The following is a 20,431-nucleotide window of genomic DNA, read 5'->3' on the forward strand; positions in this document are numbered from 1 at the left end:
CACACACTCTCTCACTCTCTCTCTCTCCCACACTTACACACACATTCTCTCACACACTCTCTCACTCTCTCCCTCTCACACTCATACACACTCTCTCACTCTCTCACACACACACTCTCTCTATCACACACACTCTCTCTCACTCTCGCTCTCACTCTCTCCCACACTCTCTCTCACACACTCTCGCTCACACTCTCCCACACACTCTCCCACACTCTCTCCCACACTCTCTCTCACACTCTCTCACACACTCGCTCACACACTCGCTCACACTCTCTCACACACACTCTCCCTCACTCTCTCCCACACTCTCTCACACACTCTCACACTCTCTCACACACACTCTCTCTCACTCTCTCTCTCTCTCATTCTCTCCCACACTCTCTCTCACACACACACTCTTTCTCTCTCGCTCTCTCCCACACTCTCTCTCCCACACTCTCTCCCACACTCTCTCACACACTCTCTCTCCTACACACTCTCACACACACTTTCTCTCTCCTACACTCCCTCACACATACTCTCTCACTCCCTCCCACACTCTCTCTCACACACTCTCTCTCTCACTCTCTCCCACACTCTCTCTCTCACTCTCTCACACACACACTCTCTCACTCTCTCTCACTCTCTCCCACACTCTCTCTCACACACACGCTCTCTCCTACACTCTCTCACACACTCTCACACACTCTCTCTCTCTCACTCTCTCACACACGCACTCTCTCTCTCACACTCTCACACACACACTCTCTCTCTCTCACACTCTCTCACATACACTCTCTCTCTCCTAGACTCTCTCACACAAACTCTCTCTCTTGCACTCTCACACACACACTCTCTCACTCTCTCACACACACACTCTCTCTCCCACACTCTCTCTCTCTCTCACACTCTCTCACACACACTCTCTCACTCTCTCACACACGCTCTCTCTCACACACACTCTCTCTCACTCTCACACACACTCTCTCACACTCTCTCACACACACTCTCTCACTCTCTGACACACACACACTCTCTCACACTCTCACACACACCCTCTCACTCTCACACTCTCTCACACACACTCTCTCTCTCACTCTCTCACACACACACTCTCTCACACACACTCTCTCACTCTCACACACACACTCTCTCTCTCACACTCTCACACACACATTCTCTCTCTCACTCTCTCTCACACACACTCTCTCTCACTCTCTCTCACACACATTCTCTCTCTCACTCTCACACACACACTCTCTCTCACACACACTCTCACTCTCACACACACTCTCTCTCACACACACTCTCTCTCTCACTCTCTCACACACACACTCTCTCTCTCACACACACTTTCTCACTCTCACACACACTCTCTCTCACACACACACTCGGGGGGGGGGGGGGGGGGGGGGTGGGGGGGGGGAACCACCTCACCAGTCACTCAGTTCAAATAGGGATGGAATATATATAAATGTTGCCCCAGCCAGCGAGGCCCACACCCGCATTAGTGAATTAAAATACATCACCCCTACACTACAGTACCCTGGGGATCATCACCACCCTCCTCAGGGGCAGATAGGGTTGGCCAAAAAGTGCGAGGCCCAGCCAGCCACACTCACCTCCTGCGGAAACTAATGAGTCATTTTAAAAAAGATCTCCCAATTTCCGCAGTTTCGATGACCACGATCCAGCCGTCATCCATGAAAACGCAGCCCAGCCTGAACTCCTGGTACCCATCCGATTGGACATGGAAATCGATGGGCAGAAGCTGCGAGACACTTTCACCTGGAACATGAACGGTGAGCCGACAGAAATTGCTCGGCTGTGAGGACAAAACTACAGGGCACTGGATAATTATTTCAGGATCAACACCCCCGACACTGCTGTACCCTGGATTATTAGTCCAGTAACATAACCCCTACACTGCTGTACCCTGGATTATTAGTCCAGTAACATAACCCCGACACTGCTGTATCCTGGATTATTAGTCCAGTAACATAATCCCTACACTGCTGTACCCTGGATTATTAGTCCAGTAACATAACCCCTACACTGCTGTACCGTGGATTATTAGTCCAATAACATATCCCCTACACTGCTGTACCCTGGATTATTAGTCCAGTAACATAACCCCGACACTGCTGTATCCTGGATTATTAGTCCAGTAACATAATCCCTACACTGCTGTACCCTGGATTATTAGTCCAGTAACATAACCCCGACACTGCTGTATCCTGGATTATTAGTCCAGTAACATAACCCCTACACTGCTGTACCCTGGATTATTATTCTAGTAACATATCCCCTACACTGCTGTACCCTGGATTATTAGTCGAGTAACATAATCCCTACACTGCTGTATCCTGGATTATTGCCCAGTAACATAACCCCTACACTGCTGTACCCTGGGTTATTAGTCTAGTAACATAATCTCTACACTGCTGTACCCTGGATTATTAGTCCAGTAACATAATCCCTACACTGCTGTATCCTGGATTATTGCCCAGTAACATAACCCCTACACTGCTGTACCCTGGGTTATTAGTCTAGTAACATAATCTCTACACTGCTGTACCCTGGATTATTAGTCCAGTAACATATCCCCTACACTGCTGTACCTGGATTATTAGTCCAGTAACATAACCCCTACACTGCTGTACCCTGGATTATTAGTCCAGTAACATAACCCCTACACTGCTGTACCCTGGATTATTAGTCTAGTAACATAATCCCTACACTGCTGTATCCTGGATTATTAGTCTAGTAACATAATCCCTACACTGCTGTACCCTGGATTATTAGTCCAGTAACATAACCCCTACACTGCTGTACCCTGGATTATTAGTCTAGTAACATAATCCCTACACTGCTGTACCCTGGATTATTAGTCTAGTAACACAATCCCTACACTGCTGTACCCTGGATTATTAGTCCAGTAACATGACCCCTACGCTGCTGTACCCTGGATTATTAGTCTAGTAACATATCCCCTACACTGCTGTATCCTGGATTATTAGTCCAGTAACATAACCCCTACACTGCTGTACCCTGGATTATTAGTCCAGTAACATAACCTCTACACTGCTGTACCCTGGATTATTAGTCCAGTAACATATCCCCTACACTGCTGTACCCTGGATTATTAGTCCAGTAACATAACCTCTACACTGCTGTACACTGGATTATTAGTCCAGTAACATAACCCCTACACTGCTGTACCCTGGATTATTATTCCAGTAACATAACCTCTACACTGCTGTATCCTGGATTATTAGTCCAGTAACATAACCTCTACACTGCTGTACCCTGGATTATTAGTCCAGTAACATAACCCCTACGCTGCTGTACCCTGGATTATTAGTCTAGTAACATATCCCCTACACTGCTGTACCCTGGATTATTAGTCCAGTAACATAACCCCTGCACTGCTGTACCCTGGATTGTTAGTCCAGTAACATATCCCCTACACTGCTGTACCCTGGATTATTAGTCCAGTAACATAACCCCTACACTGCTGTACCCTGGATTATTAGTCCAGTAACATAACCCCTACACTGCTGTACCCTGGATTATTAGTCCAGTAACATAACCTCTACACTGCTGTACCCTGGATTATTAGTCCAGTAACATATCCCCTACACTGCTGTATCCTGGATTATTAGTCCAGTAACATAACCCCTGCACAGCTGTACCCTGGATTATTAGCCCAGTAACATAACCCCTACACTGCTGTACCCTGGATTATTAGTCCAGTAACATAACCCCTGCACTGCTGTACCCTGGATTGTTAGTCCAGTAACATAACCCCTGCACAGCTGTACCCTGGATTATTAGCCCAGTAACATAACCCCTGCACAGCTGTACCCTGGATTATTAGCCCAGTAACATAACCCCTACACTGCTGTACCCTGGATTATTAGTCCAGTAACATAACCCCTATACTGCTGTACCCTGGATTATTAGTCCAGTTACATAACCCCTACACTGCTGTACCCTGGATTATTAGCCCAGTAACATAACCCCTACACTGCTGTACCCTGGATTATTAGCCCAGTAACATAACCCCTACACTGCTGTATCCTGGATTATTAGTCCAGTAACATAACCCCGACACTGCTGTACCCTGGATTATTAGTCCAGTAACATAACCCCGACACTGCTGTAACCTGGATTATTAGTCCAGTAACATAACCCCTACACTGCTGTACCCTGGATTATTAGTCCAGAAACATAACCCCTACACTGCTGTACCCTCGATTATTAGTCCAGTAACATAATCCCCTACACTGCTGTACCTTGGATTATTAGTCCAGTAACATAATCCCTACACTGCTGTATCCTGGATTATTAGTCCAGTAACATAACCCCTACACTGCTGTACCCTGGATTATTAGTCCAGTAACATAATCCCTACACTGCTGTACCCTGGATTATTAGTCCAGTAACATAACCCCTACACTGCTGTACCCTGGATTATTAGTCCAGTAACATAATCCCTACACTGCTGTACCCTGGATTATTAGTCCAGTAACATAACCCCTACACTGCTGTACCCTGGATTATTAGTCCAGTAACATAATCCCTACACTGCTGTACCCTGGATTATTAGTCCAGTAACATAACCCCTACACTGCTGTACCCTGGATTATTAGTCCAGTAACATAATCCCTACACTGCTGTACCCTGGATTATTAGTCCAGTAACATAATCCCTACACTGCTGTACCCTGGATTATTAGTCCAGTAACATAATCCCTACACTGCTGTACCCTGGATTATTAGTCCAGTAACATAATCCCTACACTGCTGTACCCTGGATTATTAGTCCAGTAACATAACCCCTACACTGCTGTACCCTGGAGTATTAGTCCAGTAACATAACCCCTCCACTGCTGTATCCTGGATTATTAGTCCAGTAACATAACCCCTACACTGCTGTACCCTGGATTATTAGTCCAGTAACATAATCCCTACACTGCTGTACCCTGGATTATTAGTCCAGTAACATAATCCCTACACAGCTGTATCCTGGATTATTAGTCCAGTAACATAACCCCATCACTGCTGTACCCTGGATTATTAGTCCAGTAACATAACCCCTACACTGCTGTACCCTGGATTATTAGTCCAGTAACATAACCCCATCACTGCTGTACCCTGGATTATTAGTCCAGTAACATAACCCCTACACTGCTGTACCCTGGATTATTAGTCCAGTAACATAATCTCTACACTGCTGTACCCTGGATTATTAGTCCAGTAACATAACCCCTACACTGCTGTACCCTGGATTATTAGTCCAGTAACATAACCTCTACACTGCTGTGCCCTGGATTATTAGTCCCGTAACATAACCTCTACACTGCTGTACCCTGGATTATTAGTCCAGTAACATAACCCCTACACTGCTGTATCCTGGATTATTAGTCCAGTAACATAATCCCTACACTGCTGTACCCTGGATTATTAGTCCAGTAACATAACCCCTACACTGCTGTACCCTGGATTATTAGTCCAGTAACATAACCCCGACACTGCTGTACCCTGGATTATTAGTTCTGTAATTAAACACCATCGAACATAAACCCAGTGGCAGTGGTCGAAAGGAGGATTCTCTCCTGATCCTGTGCTGCCTGAGTGTTTGTATCTCCGTCCCACATGGAGGTGATGTGTAGGTACGAGACTCTCCACGTTACCCCCTTGCTCTGCCTTTCCTGAGCTATGCTCTTTCCCGCCCTTTGTCTGCCGCAGAGAAACTGATTTCACCCGAGATGTTTGCTGAGATCCTGTGCGATGACCTGGATTTGAACCCGCTGAACTTCGTGCCAGCTGTCGCCTCCGCCATCCGCCAGCAGGTGGAGTCTTACCCCATGGACAGCATACTGGAGGACCAGACTGACCAGAGGGTCATCATCAAGGCAAGTGACCATCACCCCACCAATCCGTACCTCCGTACCACTGTCCCGTTCCCCCGTACCACTGTCCCGTTCCCCTGTACCACTGTCCCGTTCCCCCGTACCACTGTCCCGTTCCCCCGTACCACTGTGCCGTACCCCCGAACCACTGTCCCGCTCCCCCGTACCACTGTCCCGCACCCCCGTACCACTGTCCCGCACCCCCGTACCACTGTCCTGCATCCCCGTACCACTGTCCCGTACCCCCGTACCACTGTCCCGTACCCCCGCACCACTATCCCGTACCCCCGCACCACTGTCCCGTTCCCCCGCACCACTGTCCCGTTCCCCCGCACCACTGTCCCGCTCCCCCGTACCACTGTCCCACTCCCCTGTACCACTGTCCCGCTCCCCCGTACCACTGTCCCGTGCCCCCATACCACTGTCCCGTTCCCCCGTACCACTGTCCCGTTCCCCCGTACCACTGTCCTGTACCCCCGTACCACTGTCCCGTTCCCCCGAACCACTGTCCCGTACCCCCGTACCACTGTCCCGTTCCCCCGTACCACTGTCCCGTTCCCCCGTACCACTGTCCCGTTCCCCCGTACCACTGTCCCGTTCCCCCGAACCACTGTCCCGCACCCCCGTACCACTGTCCCGTACCCCCGTACCACTGTCCCACACCCCCGTACATCTGTCCCCCACCCCTGTACCACTGTGCCCAACCCCCGTACCACTGTCCCTCACCCCCGTACCACTGTCCCACACCCCCGTACCACTGTGCCCCACCCCGTACCACTGTCCCGTTCCCCCGTACCACTGTCCCACCCCCCCGTACCACTGTCCCGTTCCCCCGTACCACTGTCCCACACCCCCGTGCCACTGTCCCTTTCCCCCGTACCACTGTCCCACACCCCCGTACCACTGTGCCCCACCCCCGTACCACTGTCCCGTACCCTCGTACCACTGTCCCGTACCCCCGTACCACTGTGCCCCACCCCCGTACCACTGTCCCGTACCCTCGTACCACTGTGCCCCACCCCTGTACCACTGTCCCGTTCCCCCGCACCACTGTGCCGTAACCCCGTACCACTGACCCGCTCCCCCGTACCACTGCCCCGTACCCCCGTACCACTGTCCCACACCCCCGTACCACTGCCCCACACCCCCGCACCACTGTCCCGCTCCCCGTACCACTGTCCCGTACCCCCATACCACTGTCCCGCTCCCCCGTACCACTGTCCCGCTCCCCCGTGCCACTGTCCCGCTCCCCCCTACCACTGTCCCGCTCCCCCGTACCACTGTCCCGTACCCCCATACCACTGTCCCGTTCCCCCGTACCACTGTCCCACCCCCCCGTACCACTGTCCCGTTCCCCCATACCACTGTCCCACACCCCCGTACCACTGTGCCCCACCCCCGTACCACTGTCCCGTACCCCCGTACCACTGTCCCACACCCCCGTACATCTGTCCCCCACCCCTGTACCACTGTGCCCAACCCCCGTACCACTGTCCCTCACCCCCGTACCACTGTCCCACACCCCCGTACCACTGTGCCCCACCCCGTACCACTGTCCCGTTCCCCCGTACCACTGTCCCACCCCCCCGTACCACTGTCCCACACCCCCGTACCACTGCCCCACACCCCCGTACCACTGTGCCCCACCCCGTACCACTGTCCCGTTCCCCCGTACCACTGTCCCACACCCCCGTGCCACTGTCCCTTTCCCCCGTACCACTGTCCCACACCCCCGTACCACTGTGCCCCACCCCCGTACCACTGTCCCGTACCCTCGTACCACTGTCCCGTACCCCCGTACCACTGTCCCGCTCCCCCGCACCACTGTGCCGTAACCCCGTACCACTGTCCCTCACCCCAGTACCACTGTCCCACACCCCCGTACCACTGTGCCCCACCCCGTACCACTGTCCCGTTCCCCCGTACCACTGTCCCACCCCCCCGTACCACTGTCCCGTTCCCCCGTACCACTGTCCCACACCCCCGTACCACTGTGCCCCACCCCCGTACCACTGTCCCGTACCCTCGTACCACTGTGCCCCACCCCTGTACCACTGTCCCGTTCCCCCGCACCACTGTGCCGTAACCCCGTACCACTGACCCGCTCCCCCGTACCACTGCCCCGTACCCCCGTACCACTGTCCCACACCCCCGTACCACTGCCCCACACCCCCGCACCACTGTCCCGCTCCCCGTACCACTGTCCCGTACCCCCATACCACTGTCCCGCTCCCCCGTACCACTGTCCCGCTCCCCCGTGCCACTGTCCCGCTCCCCCCTACCACTGTCCCGCTCCCCCGTACCACTGTCCCGTACCCCCATACCACTGTCCCGTTCCCCCGTACCACTGCGCCCCACCCCCGTACCACTGTCCCGTTCCCCCGTACCACTGTCCCACCCCCCCGTACCACTGTCCCACACCCCCGTACCACTGTGCCCCACCCCCGTACCACTGTCCCGTACCCTCGTACCACTGTCCCGTACCCCCGTACCACTGTCCCGCTCCCCCGCACCACTGTGCCGTAACCCCGTACCACTGTGCCCCACCCCTGTACCACTGTCCCGTACCCCCGCACCACTGTCCCGCTCCCCCGTGCCACTGTCCCGCTCCCCCCTACCACTGTCCCGCTCCCCCGTACCACTGTCCCGTTCCCCCGTACCACTGTCCCGTACCCCCGTACCACTGTCCCGCTCCCCGTACCACTGTGCCCCAACCCTGTACCACTGTCCCGTACCCCCGCACCACTGTCCCGCTCCCCCGTACCACTGTCCCGTACCCCCATACCACTGCCCGTTCCCCCGTATCACTGTCCCACCCCCCCATACCACTGTCCCGTACCCCCGTACCACTGTCCCGTACCCCCGTACCACTGTCCCGTACCCCCGTACCACTGTCCCGTTCCCCCGTACCACTGTGCCGTTCCCCCGTACCACTGTCCCGCTCCCCGTACCACTGTCCCGTTCCCCCATACCACTGTCCCACCCGCCCGTACCACTGTCCCGTACCCCCGCACCACTGTCCCGCTCCCCCGTACCACTGTGCCGTAACCCCGTACCACTGTGCCGTACCCCCGTACCACTGTCCCGCTCCCCCGTACCACTGTGCCCCACCCCTTACCACTGTCCCGCTCCCCCGTACCATTGTCCCACACCCCGTACCACTGTCCCGCTCCCCCATACCACTGTCCCACACCCCCGTACCACTGTCCCGCTCCCCGTTCCACAGTCCCACACCCCGTACCCCCGTACCACTGTCCCGCTCCCCGTTCCACAGTCCCACACCCCATACCACTGTCCCGCTCCCCTGTACCACAGTCCCGCTCCCCCGTCCCACTGTCCCGTATCCCCTTACCACTGTCCCGCTCCCCGTACCACTGTCCCACCCCCCCGTACCACTGTCCCACACCCCCGTACCACTGTCCCGTACCCCCGTACCACTGTCCCGTACCCTCGTACCACTGTCCCTCTCCCCGTACCACTGTCCCGTACCACTGTCCCACACCCCCGTACCACTGTCCCGTACGCCCGTACCACTGTCCCCGTACCCCCGTACCACTGTCCCGTAACCCCGTACCACTGTCCCGTACCCTCGTACCACTGTCCCGCTCCCCTGTACCACTGTCCCGCTCCCCCGTACCACTGTCCCGTACCCCCGTACCACTGTCCCGTACCCCCGTGCCACTGTCCCGTACCCCCGTACCACTGTCCCGTACCCTCGTACCACTGTCCCGTACCCCCGTACCACTGTCCCGCTCCCCCGTTCCACTGTCCCGTACCCTCGTACCACTGTCCCACACCCCCATACCACTGTCCCAAACCCCGTACCTCTGTCCCCGTACCTCCGTACCACTGTCCCGCTCCCCCGTTCCACTGTCCCGCTCCCCCGTACCACTGTCCCGCTCCCCTGTACCACTGTCCCGCTCCCCCGTCCCACTGTCCCGTATCCCCTTACCACTGTCCCGCTCCCCGTACCACTGTCCCACCCCCCCCGTACCACTGTCCCATACCCCGTACCACTGTCCCACTCCCCGTACCACTGTCCCACCCCCCCCGTACCACTGTCCCGTACCCCCGTACCACTGTCCCGTACCCCCGTACCACTGTCCCGTACCCTCGTACCACTGTCCCGTACCCCCGTACCACTGTCCCGCTCCCCCGTTCCACTGTCCCGTACCCTCGTACCACTGTCCCACACCCCCATACCACTGTCCCAAACTCCGTACCTCTGTCCCCGTACCTCCGTACCACTGTCCCGCTCCCCCGTTCCACTGTCCCGCTCCCCCGTACCACTGTCCCGCTCCCTGTACCACTGTCCCGCTCCCCCGTCCCACTGTCCCGTATCCCCTTACCACTGTCCCGCTCCCCGTACCACTGTCCCACCCCCCCGTACCACTGTCCCACACCCCCGTACCACTGTCCCCGTACCCCCGTACCACAGTCCTGCTCCCCGTTCCACTGTCCCGTACCCCCGTACCACTGTCCCACACCCCCGTACCACTGTGCCCCACCCCCGTACCACTGTCCCGTACCCTCGTACCACTGTCCCGTACCCCCGTACCACTGTGCCCCACCCCCGTACCACTGTCCCGTACCCTCGTACCACTGTGCCCCACCCCTGTACCACTGTCCCGTTCCCCCGCACCACTGTGCCGTAACCCCGTACCACTGACCCGCTCCCCCGTACCACTGCCCCGTACCCCCGTACCACTGTCCCACACCCCCGTACCACTGCCCCACACCCCCGCACCACTGTCCCGCTCCCCGTACCACTGTCCCGTACCCCCATACCACTGTCCCGCTCCCCCGTACCACTGTCCCGCTCCCCCGTGCCACTGTCCCGCTCCCCCCTACCACTGTCCCGCTCCCCCGTACCACTGTCCCGTACCCCCATACCACTGTCCCGTTCCCCCGTACCACTGTCCCACCCCCCCGTACCACTGTCCCGTTCCCCCATACCACTGTCCCACACCCCCGTACCACTGTGCCCCACCCCCGTACCACTGTCCCGTACCCCCGTACCACTGTCCCACACCCCCGTACATCTGTCCCCCACCCCTGTACCACTGTGCCCAACCCCCGTACCACTGTCCCTCACCCCCGTACCACTGTCCCACACCCCCGTACCACTGTGCCCCACCCCGTACCACTGTCCCGTTCCCCCGTACCACTGTCCCACCCCCCCGTACCACTGTCCCACACCCCCGTACCACTGCCCCACACCCCCGTACCACTGTGCCCCACCCCGTACCACTGTCCCGTTCCCCCGTACCACTGTCCCACACCCCCGTGCCACTGTCCCTTTCCCCCGTACCACTGTCCCACACCCCCGTACCACTGTGCCCCACCCCCGTACCACTGTCCCGTACCCTCGTACCACTGTCCCGTACCCCCGTACCACTGTCCCGCTCCCCCGCACCACTGTGCCGTAACCCCGTACCACTGTCCCTCACCCCAGTACCACTGTCCCACACCCCCGTACCACTGTGCCCCACCCCGTACCACTGTCCCGTTCCCCCGTACCACTGTCCCACCCCCCCGTACCACTGTCCCGTTCCCCCGTACCACTGTCCCACACCCCCGTACCACTGTGCCCCACCCCCGTACCACTGTCCCGTACCCTCGTACCACTGTGCCCCACCCCTGTACCACTGTCCCGTTCCCCCGCACCACTGTGCCGTAACCCCGTACCACTGACCCGCTCCCCCGTACCACTGCCCCGTACCCCCGTACCACTGTCCCACACCCCCGTACCACTGCCCCACACCCCCGCACCACTGTCCCGCTCCCCGTACCACTGTCCCGTACCCCCATACCACTGTCCCGCTCCCCCGTACCACTGTCCCGCTCCCCCGTGCCACTGTCCCGCTCCCCCCTACCACTGTCCCGCTCCCCCGTACCACTGTCCCGTACCCCCATACCACTGTCCCGTTCCCCCGTACCACTGCGCCCCACCCCCGTACCACTGTCCCGTTCCCCCGTACCACTGTCCCACCCCCCCGTACCACTGTCCCACACCCCCGTACCACTGTGCCCCACCCCCGTACCACTGTCCCGTACCCTCGTACCACTGTCCCGTACCCCCGTACCACTGTCCCGCTCCCCCGCACCACTGTGCCGTAACCCCGTACCACTGTGCCCCACCCCTGTACCACTGTCCCGTACCCCCGCACCACTGTCCCGCTCCCCCGTGCCACTGTCCCGCTCCCCCCTACCACTGTCCCGCTCCCCCGTACCACTGTCCCGTTCCCCCGTACCACTGTCCCGTACCCCCGTACCACTGTCCCGCTCCCCGTACCACTGTGCCCCAACCCTGTACCACTGTCCCGTACCCCCGCACCACTGTCCCGCTCCCCCGTACCACTGTCCCGTACCCCCATACCACTGCCCGTTCCCCCGTATCACTGTCCCACCCCCCCATACCACTGTCCCGTACCCCCGTACCACTGTCCCGTACCCCCGTACCACTGTCCCGTACCCCCGTACCACTGTCCCGTTCCCCCGTACCACTGTGCCGTTCCCCCGTACCACTGTCCCGCTCCCCGTACCACTGTCCCGTTCCCCCATACCACTGTCCCACCCGCCCGTACCACTGTCCCGTACCCCCGCACCACTGTCCCGCTCCCCCGTACCACTGTGCCGTAACCCCGTACCACTGTGCCGTACCCCCGTACCACTGTCCCGCTCCCCCGTACCACTGTGCCCCACCCCTTACCACTGTCCCGCTCCCCCGTACCATTGTCCCACACCCCGTACCACTGTCCCGCTCCCCCATACCACTGTCCCACACCCCCGTACCACTGTCCCGCTCCCCGTTCCACAGTCCCACACCCCGTACCCCCGTACCACTGTCCCGCTCCCCGTTCCACAGTCCCACACCCCATACCACTGTCCCGCTCCCCTGTACCACAGTCCCGCTCCCCCGTCCCACTGTCCCGTATCCCCTTACCACTGTCCCGCTCCCCGTACCACTGTCCCACCCCCCCGTACCACTGTCCCACACCCCCGTACCACTGTCCCGTACCCCCGTACCACTGTCCAGTACCCTCGTACCACTGTCCCTCTCCCCGTACCACTGTCCCGTACCACTGTCCCACACCCCCGTACCACTGTCCCGTACGCCCGTACCACTGTCCCCGTACCCCCGTACCACTGTCCCGTAACCCCGTACCACTGTCCCGTACCCTCGTACCACTGTCCCGCTCCCCTGTACCACTGTCCCGCTCCCCCGTACCACTGTCCCGTACCCCCGTACCACTGTCCCGTACCCCCGTGCCACTGTCCCGTACCCCCGTACCACTGTCCCGTACCCTCGTACCACTGTCCCGTACCCCCGTACCACTGTCCCGCTCCCCCGTTCCACTGTCCCGTACCCTCGTACCACTGTCCCACACCCCCATACCACTGTCCCAAACCCCGTACCTCTGTCCCCGTACCTCCGTACCACTGTCCCGCTCCCCCGTTCCACTGTCCCGCTCCCCCGTACCACTGTCCCGCTCCCCTGTACCACTGTCCCGCTCCCCCGTCCCACTGTCCCGTATCCCCTTACCACTGTCCCGCTCCCCGTACCACTGTCCCACCCCCCCCGTACCACTGTCCCATACCCCGTACCACTGTCCCACTCCCCGTACCACTGTCCCACCCCCCCCGTACCACTGTCCCGTACCCCCGTACCACTGTCCCGTACCCCCGTACCACTGTCCCGTACCCTCGTACCACTGTCCCGTACCCCCGTACCACTGTCCCGCTCCCCCGTTCCACTGTCCCGTACCCTCGTACCACTGTCCCACACCCCCATACCACTGTCCCAAACTCCGTACCTCTGTCCCCGTACCTCCGTACCACTGTCCCGCTCCCCCGTTCCACTGTCCCGCTCCCCCGTACCACTGTCCCGCTCCCTGTACCACTGTCCCGCTCCCCCGTCCCACTGTCCCGTATCCCCTTACCACTGTCCCGCTCCCCGTACCACTGTCCCACCCCCCCGTACCACTGTCCCACACCCCCGTACCACTGTCCCCGTACCCCCGTACCACAGTCCTGCTCCCCGTTCCACTGTCCCGTACCCCCGTACCACTGTCCCGTACCCCCGTACCACTGTCCCGTACCCCCGTACCACTGTCCCACACCCCCGTACATCTGTCCCCCACCCCTGTACCACTGTGCCCAACCCCCGTACCACTGTCCCTCACCCCAGTACCACTGTCCCACACCCCCGTACCCCTGTGCCCCACACCGTACCACTGTCCCGTTCCCCCGTACCACTGTCCCACCCCCCCGTACCACTGTCCCGTTCCCCCGTACCACTGTCCCACACCCCCGTACCACTGTCCCGTTCCCCCGTACCACTGTCCCGTTCCCCCGTACCACTGTGCCCCACCCCCGTACCACTGTCCCGTCCCCTCGTACCACTGTCCCGTTCCCCCGTACCACTGTGCCCCACCCCCGTACCACTGTCCCGTACCCCCGTACCACTGTCCCGCTCCCCCGCACCACTGTGCCGTAACCCCGTACCACTGTGCCCCACCCCCGTACCACTGACCCGCTCCCCCGTACCACTGCCCCGTACCCCCGTACCACTGTCCCACACCCCCGTACCACTGCCTCACACCCCCGCACCACTGTCCCGCTCCCCGTACCACTGTGCCCCAACCCTGTACCACTGTCCCGTACCCCCGCACCACTGTCCCGCTCCCCCGTGCCACTGTCCCGCTCCCCCCTACCACTGTCCCGCTCCCCCGTACCACTGTCCCGTTCCCCCGTACCACTGTCCCGTACCCCCGTACCACTGTCCCGCTCCCCGTACCACTGTGCCCCAACCCTGTACCACTGTCCCGTACCCCCGCACCACTGTCCCGCTCCCCCGTACCACTCTCCCGTACCCCCATACCACTGTCCCGTTCCCCCGTATCACTGTCCCACCCCCCCATACCACTGTCCCGTACCCCCGTACCACTGTCCCGTACCCCCGTACCACTGTCCCGTTCCCCCGTACCACTGTCCCGTTCCCCCGTACCACTGTCCCGTTCCCCCGTACCACTGTCCCGCTCCCCGTACCACTGTCCCGTTCCCCCATACCACTGTCCCACCCGCCCGTACCACTGTCCCGTACCCCCGCACCACTGTCCCGCTCCCCCGTACCACTGTGCCGTAACCCCGTACCACTGTGCCGTAACCCCGTACCACTGTCCCGCTCCCCGTACCACTGTGCCCCACCCCCGTACCACTGTCCCGTACCCCTGTACCACTGTCCCGCTCCCCCGTACCACTGTGCCCCACCCCGTACCACTGTCCCGTACCCCCTTACCACTGTCCCGCTCCCCGTACCATTGTCCCACACCCCGTACCACTGTCCCGCTCCCCCATACCACTGTCCCACACCCCCGTACCACTGTCCCGCTCCCCGTTCCACAGTCCCACACCCCGTACCCCCGTACCACTGTCCCGCTCCCCCGTTCCACAGTCCCACACCCCATACCACTGTCCCGCTCCCCTGTACCACAGTCCCGCTCCCCCGTCCCACTGTCCCGTATCCCCTTACCACTGTCCCGCTCCCCGTACCACTGTCCCACCCCCCCCGTACCACTGTCCCACACCCCCGTACCACTGTCCCGTACCCCCGTACCACTGTCCCGTACCCTCGTACCACTGTCCCTCTCCCCGTACCACTGTCCCGTACCACTGTCCCACACCCCCGTACCACTGTCCCGTACGCCCGTACCACTGTCCCCGTACCCCCGTACCACTGTCCCGTAACCCCGTACCACTGTCCCGTACCCTCGTACCACTGTCCCGCTCCCCTGTACCACTGTCCCGCTCCCCCGTACCACTGTCCCGTACCCCCGTACCACTGTCCCGTACCCCCGTGCCACTGTCCCGTACCCCCGTACCACTGTCCCGTACCCTCGTACCACTGTCCCGTACCCCCGTACCACTGTCCCGCTCCCCCGTTCCACTGTCCCGTACCCTCGTACCACTGTCCCACACCCCCATACCACTGTCCCAAACCCCGTACCTCTGTCCCCGTACCTCCGTACCACTGTCCCGCTCCCCCGTTCCACTGTCCCGCTCCCCCGTACCACTGTCCCGCTCCCCTGTACCACTGTCCCGCTCCCCCGTCCCACTGTCCCGTATCCCCTTACCACTGTCCCGCTCCCCGTACCACTGTCCCACCCCCCCCGTACCACTGTCCCGTACCCCCGTACCACTGTCCCGTACCCCCGTACCACTGTCCCGTACCCTCGTACCACTGTCCCGTACCCCCGTACCACTGTCCCGCTCCCCCGTTCCACTGTCCCGTACCCTCGTACCACTGTCCCACACCCCCATACCACTGTCCCAAACCCCGTACCTCTGTCCCCGTACCTCCGTACCACTGTCCCGCTCCCCCGTTCCACTGTCCCGCTCCCCCGTACCACTGTCCCGCTCCCCTGTACCACTGTCCCGTACCTCCGTACCACTGTCCCGCTCCCCCGTTCCACTGTCCCGCTCCCCCGTACCACTGTCCCGCTCCCCTGTACCACTGTCCCGCTCCCCCGTCCCACTGTCCCGTATCCCCTTACCACTGTCCCGCTCCCCGTACCACTGTCCCACCCCCCCGTACCACTGTCCCACACCCCCGTACCACTGTCCCGTACCCCCGTACCACAGTCCTGCTCCCCCGTTCCACTGTCCCGTACCCCCGTACCACTGTCCCGTACCCCCGTACCACTGTCCCGTACCTTCGTACCACTGTCCCTCTCCCCGTACCACTGTCCCGTACCACTGTCCCTTACGCCCGTACCACTGTCCCCGTACCCCCGTACCACTGTCCCGCTCCCCCGTACAACTGTCCCATACCCCCGTACCACTGTCCCGTACCCCCGTACCACTGTCCCGTACCCTCGTACCACTGTCCCACTCCTCGTACCACTGTCCCGTACCCCCGTACCACTGTCCCACACCCCCGTACCACTGTCCCGTACGCCCGTACCACTGTCCCCGTACCCCCGTACCACTGTCCCGCTCCCCCGTACCACTGTCCCGTACCCCGTACCACTGTCCCGTAACCCCGTACCACTGTCCCGTACCCTCGTACCACTGTCCCGCTCCCCTGTACCACTGTCCCGCTCCCCCGTACCACTGTCCCGTACCCCCGTACCACTGTCCCGTACCCCCGTACCACTGTCCCGTACCCCCGTGCCACTGTCCCGTTCCCCCGCACCACTGTCCCGCTCCCCGTACCACTGTCCCGTACCCTCGTACCACTGTCCCGTTCCCCGTACCACTGTCCCGTACCCTCTTACCACTGTCCCGCTCCCCGTACCACTGTCCCGTACCCCCATACCACTGTCCCACACCCCCGTACCACTGTCCCCGTACCCCCGTACCACTGTTCCGTACCCCCGTAACACTGTCCCGTACCGCCGTACCACTGTCCCGTACCCCCGTACCACTGTGCCGTACGCCCGTACCACTGTCCCGTACCCCCGTACCACTGTCCCGTACCCCCGTACCACTGTCCCCGTACCCCCGTACCACTGTCCCGCTCCCCTGTACCACTGTCCCGTACCCCCGTACCACTGTCCCGTACCCCCGTACCACTGTCCCGCTCCCCCGTACCACTGTCCTGTACCCCCGTACCACTGTCCCGCTCCCCGTACCACTGTCCCGCTCCCCCGTACCACTGTCCCACCCCCCCATGCCACTGTCCCGTACCCCCTTACCACTGTCCCGCTCCCCCGTACCACTGTCCCACCCCCCCGTACCACTGTCCCGCTCCCCCGTACCACATGTCCCGTACCCCCGTACCATTGTCCCGCTCCCCCGTACCACTGTCCCGTACCCCCGTACCACTGTCCCCGTACCCCCGTACCACTGTCCCACCCCCCCGTACCACTGTCCCGCTCCCCCGTACCACTGTCCCGCTCCCCCGTACCACTGTCCCGCTCCCCCGTACCACTGTCCCGTACCCCCGTACCACTGTCCCGTACCCCCGTACCACTGTCCCGTACCCCCGTACCACTGTCCCGCTCCCCCGTACCACTGTCCCGCTCCCCCGTACCACATGTCCCGTACCCCCGTACCACTGTCCCGTACCCCCGTACCACTGTCCCGCTCCCCGTACCACTGTCCCGTTCCCCCATACCACTGTCCCACCCGCCCGTACCACTGTCCCGTACCCCCGCACCACTGTCCCGCTCCCCCGTACCACTGTGCCGTAACCCCGTACCACTGTGCCGTAACCCCGTACCACTGTCCCGCTCCCCGTACCACTGTGCCCCACCCCCGTACCACTGTCCCGTACCCCCGTACCACTGTCCCGCTCCCCCGTACCACTGTGCCCCACCCCGTACCACTGTCCCGTACCCCCTTACCACTGTCCCGCTCCCCCGTACCATTGTCCCACACCCCGTACCACTGTCCCGCTCCCCGTTCCACAGTCCCACACCCCGTACCCCCGTACCACTGTCCCGCTCCCCCGTTCCACAGTCCCACACCCCATACCACTGTCCCGCTCCCCTGTACCACAGTCCCGCTCCCCCGTCCCACTGTCCCGTATCCCCTTACCACTGTCCCGCTCCCCGTACCACTGTCCCACCCCCCCGTACCACTGTCCCACACCCCCGTACCACTGTCCCGTACCCCCGTACCACTGTCCCGTACCCTCGTACCACTGTCCCTCTCCCCGTACCACTGTCCCGTACCACTGTCCCACACCCCCGTACCACTGTCCCGTACGCCCGTACCACTGTCCCCGTACCCCCGTACCACTGTCCCGTAACCCCGTACCACTGTCCCGTACCCTCGTACCACTGTCCCGCTCCCCTGTACCACTGTCCCGCTCCCCGTACCACTGTCCCGTACCCCCGTACCACTGTCCCGTACCCCCGTGCCACTGTCCCGTACCCCCGTACCACTGTCCCGTACCCTCGTACCACTGTCCCGTACCCCCGTACCACTGTCCCGCTCCCCCGTTCCACTGTCCCGTACCCTCGTACCACTGTCCCACACCCCCATACCACTGTCCCAAACCCCGTACCTCTGTCCCCGTACCTCCGTACCACTGTCCCGCTCCCCCGTTCCACTGTCCCGCTCCCCCGTACCACTGTCCCGCTCCCCTGTACCACTGTCCCGCTCCCCCGTCCCACTGTCCCGTATCCCCTTACCACTGTCCCGCTCCCCGTACCACTGTCCCACCCCCCCCGTACCACTGTCCCGTACCCCCGTACCACTGTCCCGTACCCCCGTACCACTGTCCCGTACCCTCGTACCACTGTCCCGTACCCCCGTACCACTGTCCCGCTCCCCCGTTCCACTGTCCCGTACCCTCGTACCACTGTCCCACACCCCCATACCACTGTCCCAAACCCCGTACCTCTGTCCCCGTACCTCCGTACCACTGTCGCGCTCCCCCGTTCCACTGTCCCGCTCCCCCGTACCACTGTCCCGCTCCCCCGTACCACTGTCCCGCTCCCCCGTCCCACTGTCCCGTATCCCCTTACCACTGTCCCGCTCCCCGTACCACTGTCCCACCCCCCCGTACCACTGTCCCACACCCCCGTACCACTGTCCCGTACCCCCGTACCACAGTCCTGCTCCCCCGTTCCACTGTCCCGTACCCCCGTACCACTGTCCCGTACCCCCGTACCACTGTCCCGTACCTTCGTACCACTGTCCCTCTCCCCGTACCACTGTCCCGTACCACTGTCCCTTACGCCCGTACCACTGTCCCCGTACCCCCGTACCACTGTCCCGCTCCCCCGTACCACTGTCCCGTACCCCCGTACCACTGTCCCGTACCCCCGTACCACTGTCCCGTACCCTCGTACCACTGTCCCACTCCCCGTACCACTGTCCCGTACCCCCGTACCACTGTCCCACACCCCCGTACCACTGTCCCGTACGCCCGTACCACTGTCCCCGTACCCCCGTACCACTGTCCCGCTCCCCGTACCACTGTCCCGTACCCCGTACCACTGTCCCGTAACCCCGTACCACTGTCCCGTACCCTCGTACCACTGTCCCGCTCCCCTGTACCACTGTCCCGCTCCCCCGTACCACTGTCCCGTACCCCCGTACCACTGTCCCGTACCCCCGTACCACTGTCCCGTACCCCCGTGCCACTGTCCCGTTCCCCCGCACCACTGTCCCGCTCCCCGTACCACTGTCCCGTACCCTCGTACCACTGTCCCGTTCCCCGTACCACTGTCCCGTACCCTCGTACCACTGTCCCGTTCCCCGTACCACTGTCCCGTACCCTCGTACCACTGTCCCGCTCCCCCGTTCCACTGTCCCGTACCCTCGTACCACTGTCCCACACCCCCATACCACTGTCCCACACCCCGTACCTCTGTCCCCGTACCTCCGTACCACTGTCCCGCTCCCCCGTTCCACTGTCCCGCTCCCCCGTACCACTGTCCCGCTCCCCCGCACCACTGTCCCGCTCCCCCGTCCCTCTGTCCCGCTCCCCGTACCACTGTCCCGTACCCCCGTACCACTGCCCCGTACCCCCGTACCACTGCCCCGTACCCTCGTACCACTGTCCCACACCCCCGT

At 61.3% G+C, this 20,431-nt stretch overlaps 1 protein-coding gene across 1 annotated transcript in view; it reads left to right on the forward strand.

Moving 5' to 3' along the window:
* The window catches only part of LOC140411283 (SWI/SNF-related matrix-associated actin-dependent regulator of chromatin subfamily B member 1-like), a 39,210-nt gene that overhangs the window by 2,678 nt on the left and 16,101 nt on the right, over positions 1-20,431 (forward strand). The window contains exons 2-3 of the mRNA XM_072500404.1: positions 1,639-1,784; positions 5,736-5,902. Coding sequence (XP_072356505.1) covers positions 1,639-1,784; positions 5,736-5,902 — 313 coding nt within the window. The remainder of the gene's footprint in view (positions 1-1,638; positions 1,785-5,735; positions 5,903-20,431) is intronic.

The sequence above is a fragment of the Scyliorhinus torazame genome, chromosome 4 (genome assembly GCF_047496885.1).
Source record: "Scyliorhinus torazame isolate Kashiwa2021f chromosome 4, sScyTor2.1, whole genome shotgun sequence".
In the NCBI taxonomy this organism is placed as follows: domain Eukaryota; kingdom Metazoa; phylum Chordata; class Chondrichthyes; order Carcharhiniformes; family Scyliorhinidae; genus Scyliorhinus; species Scyliorhinus torazame.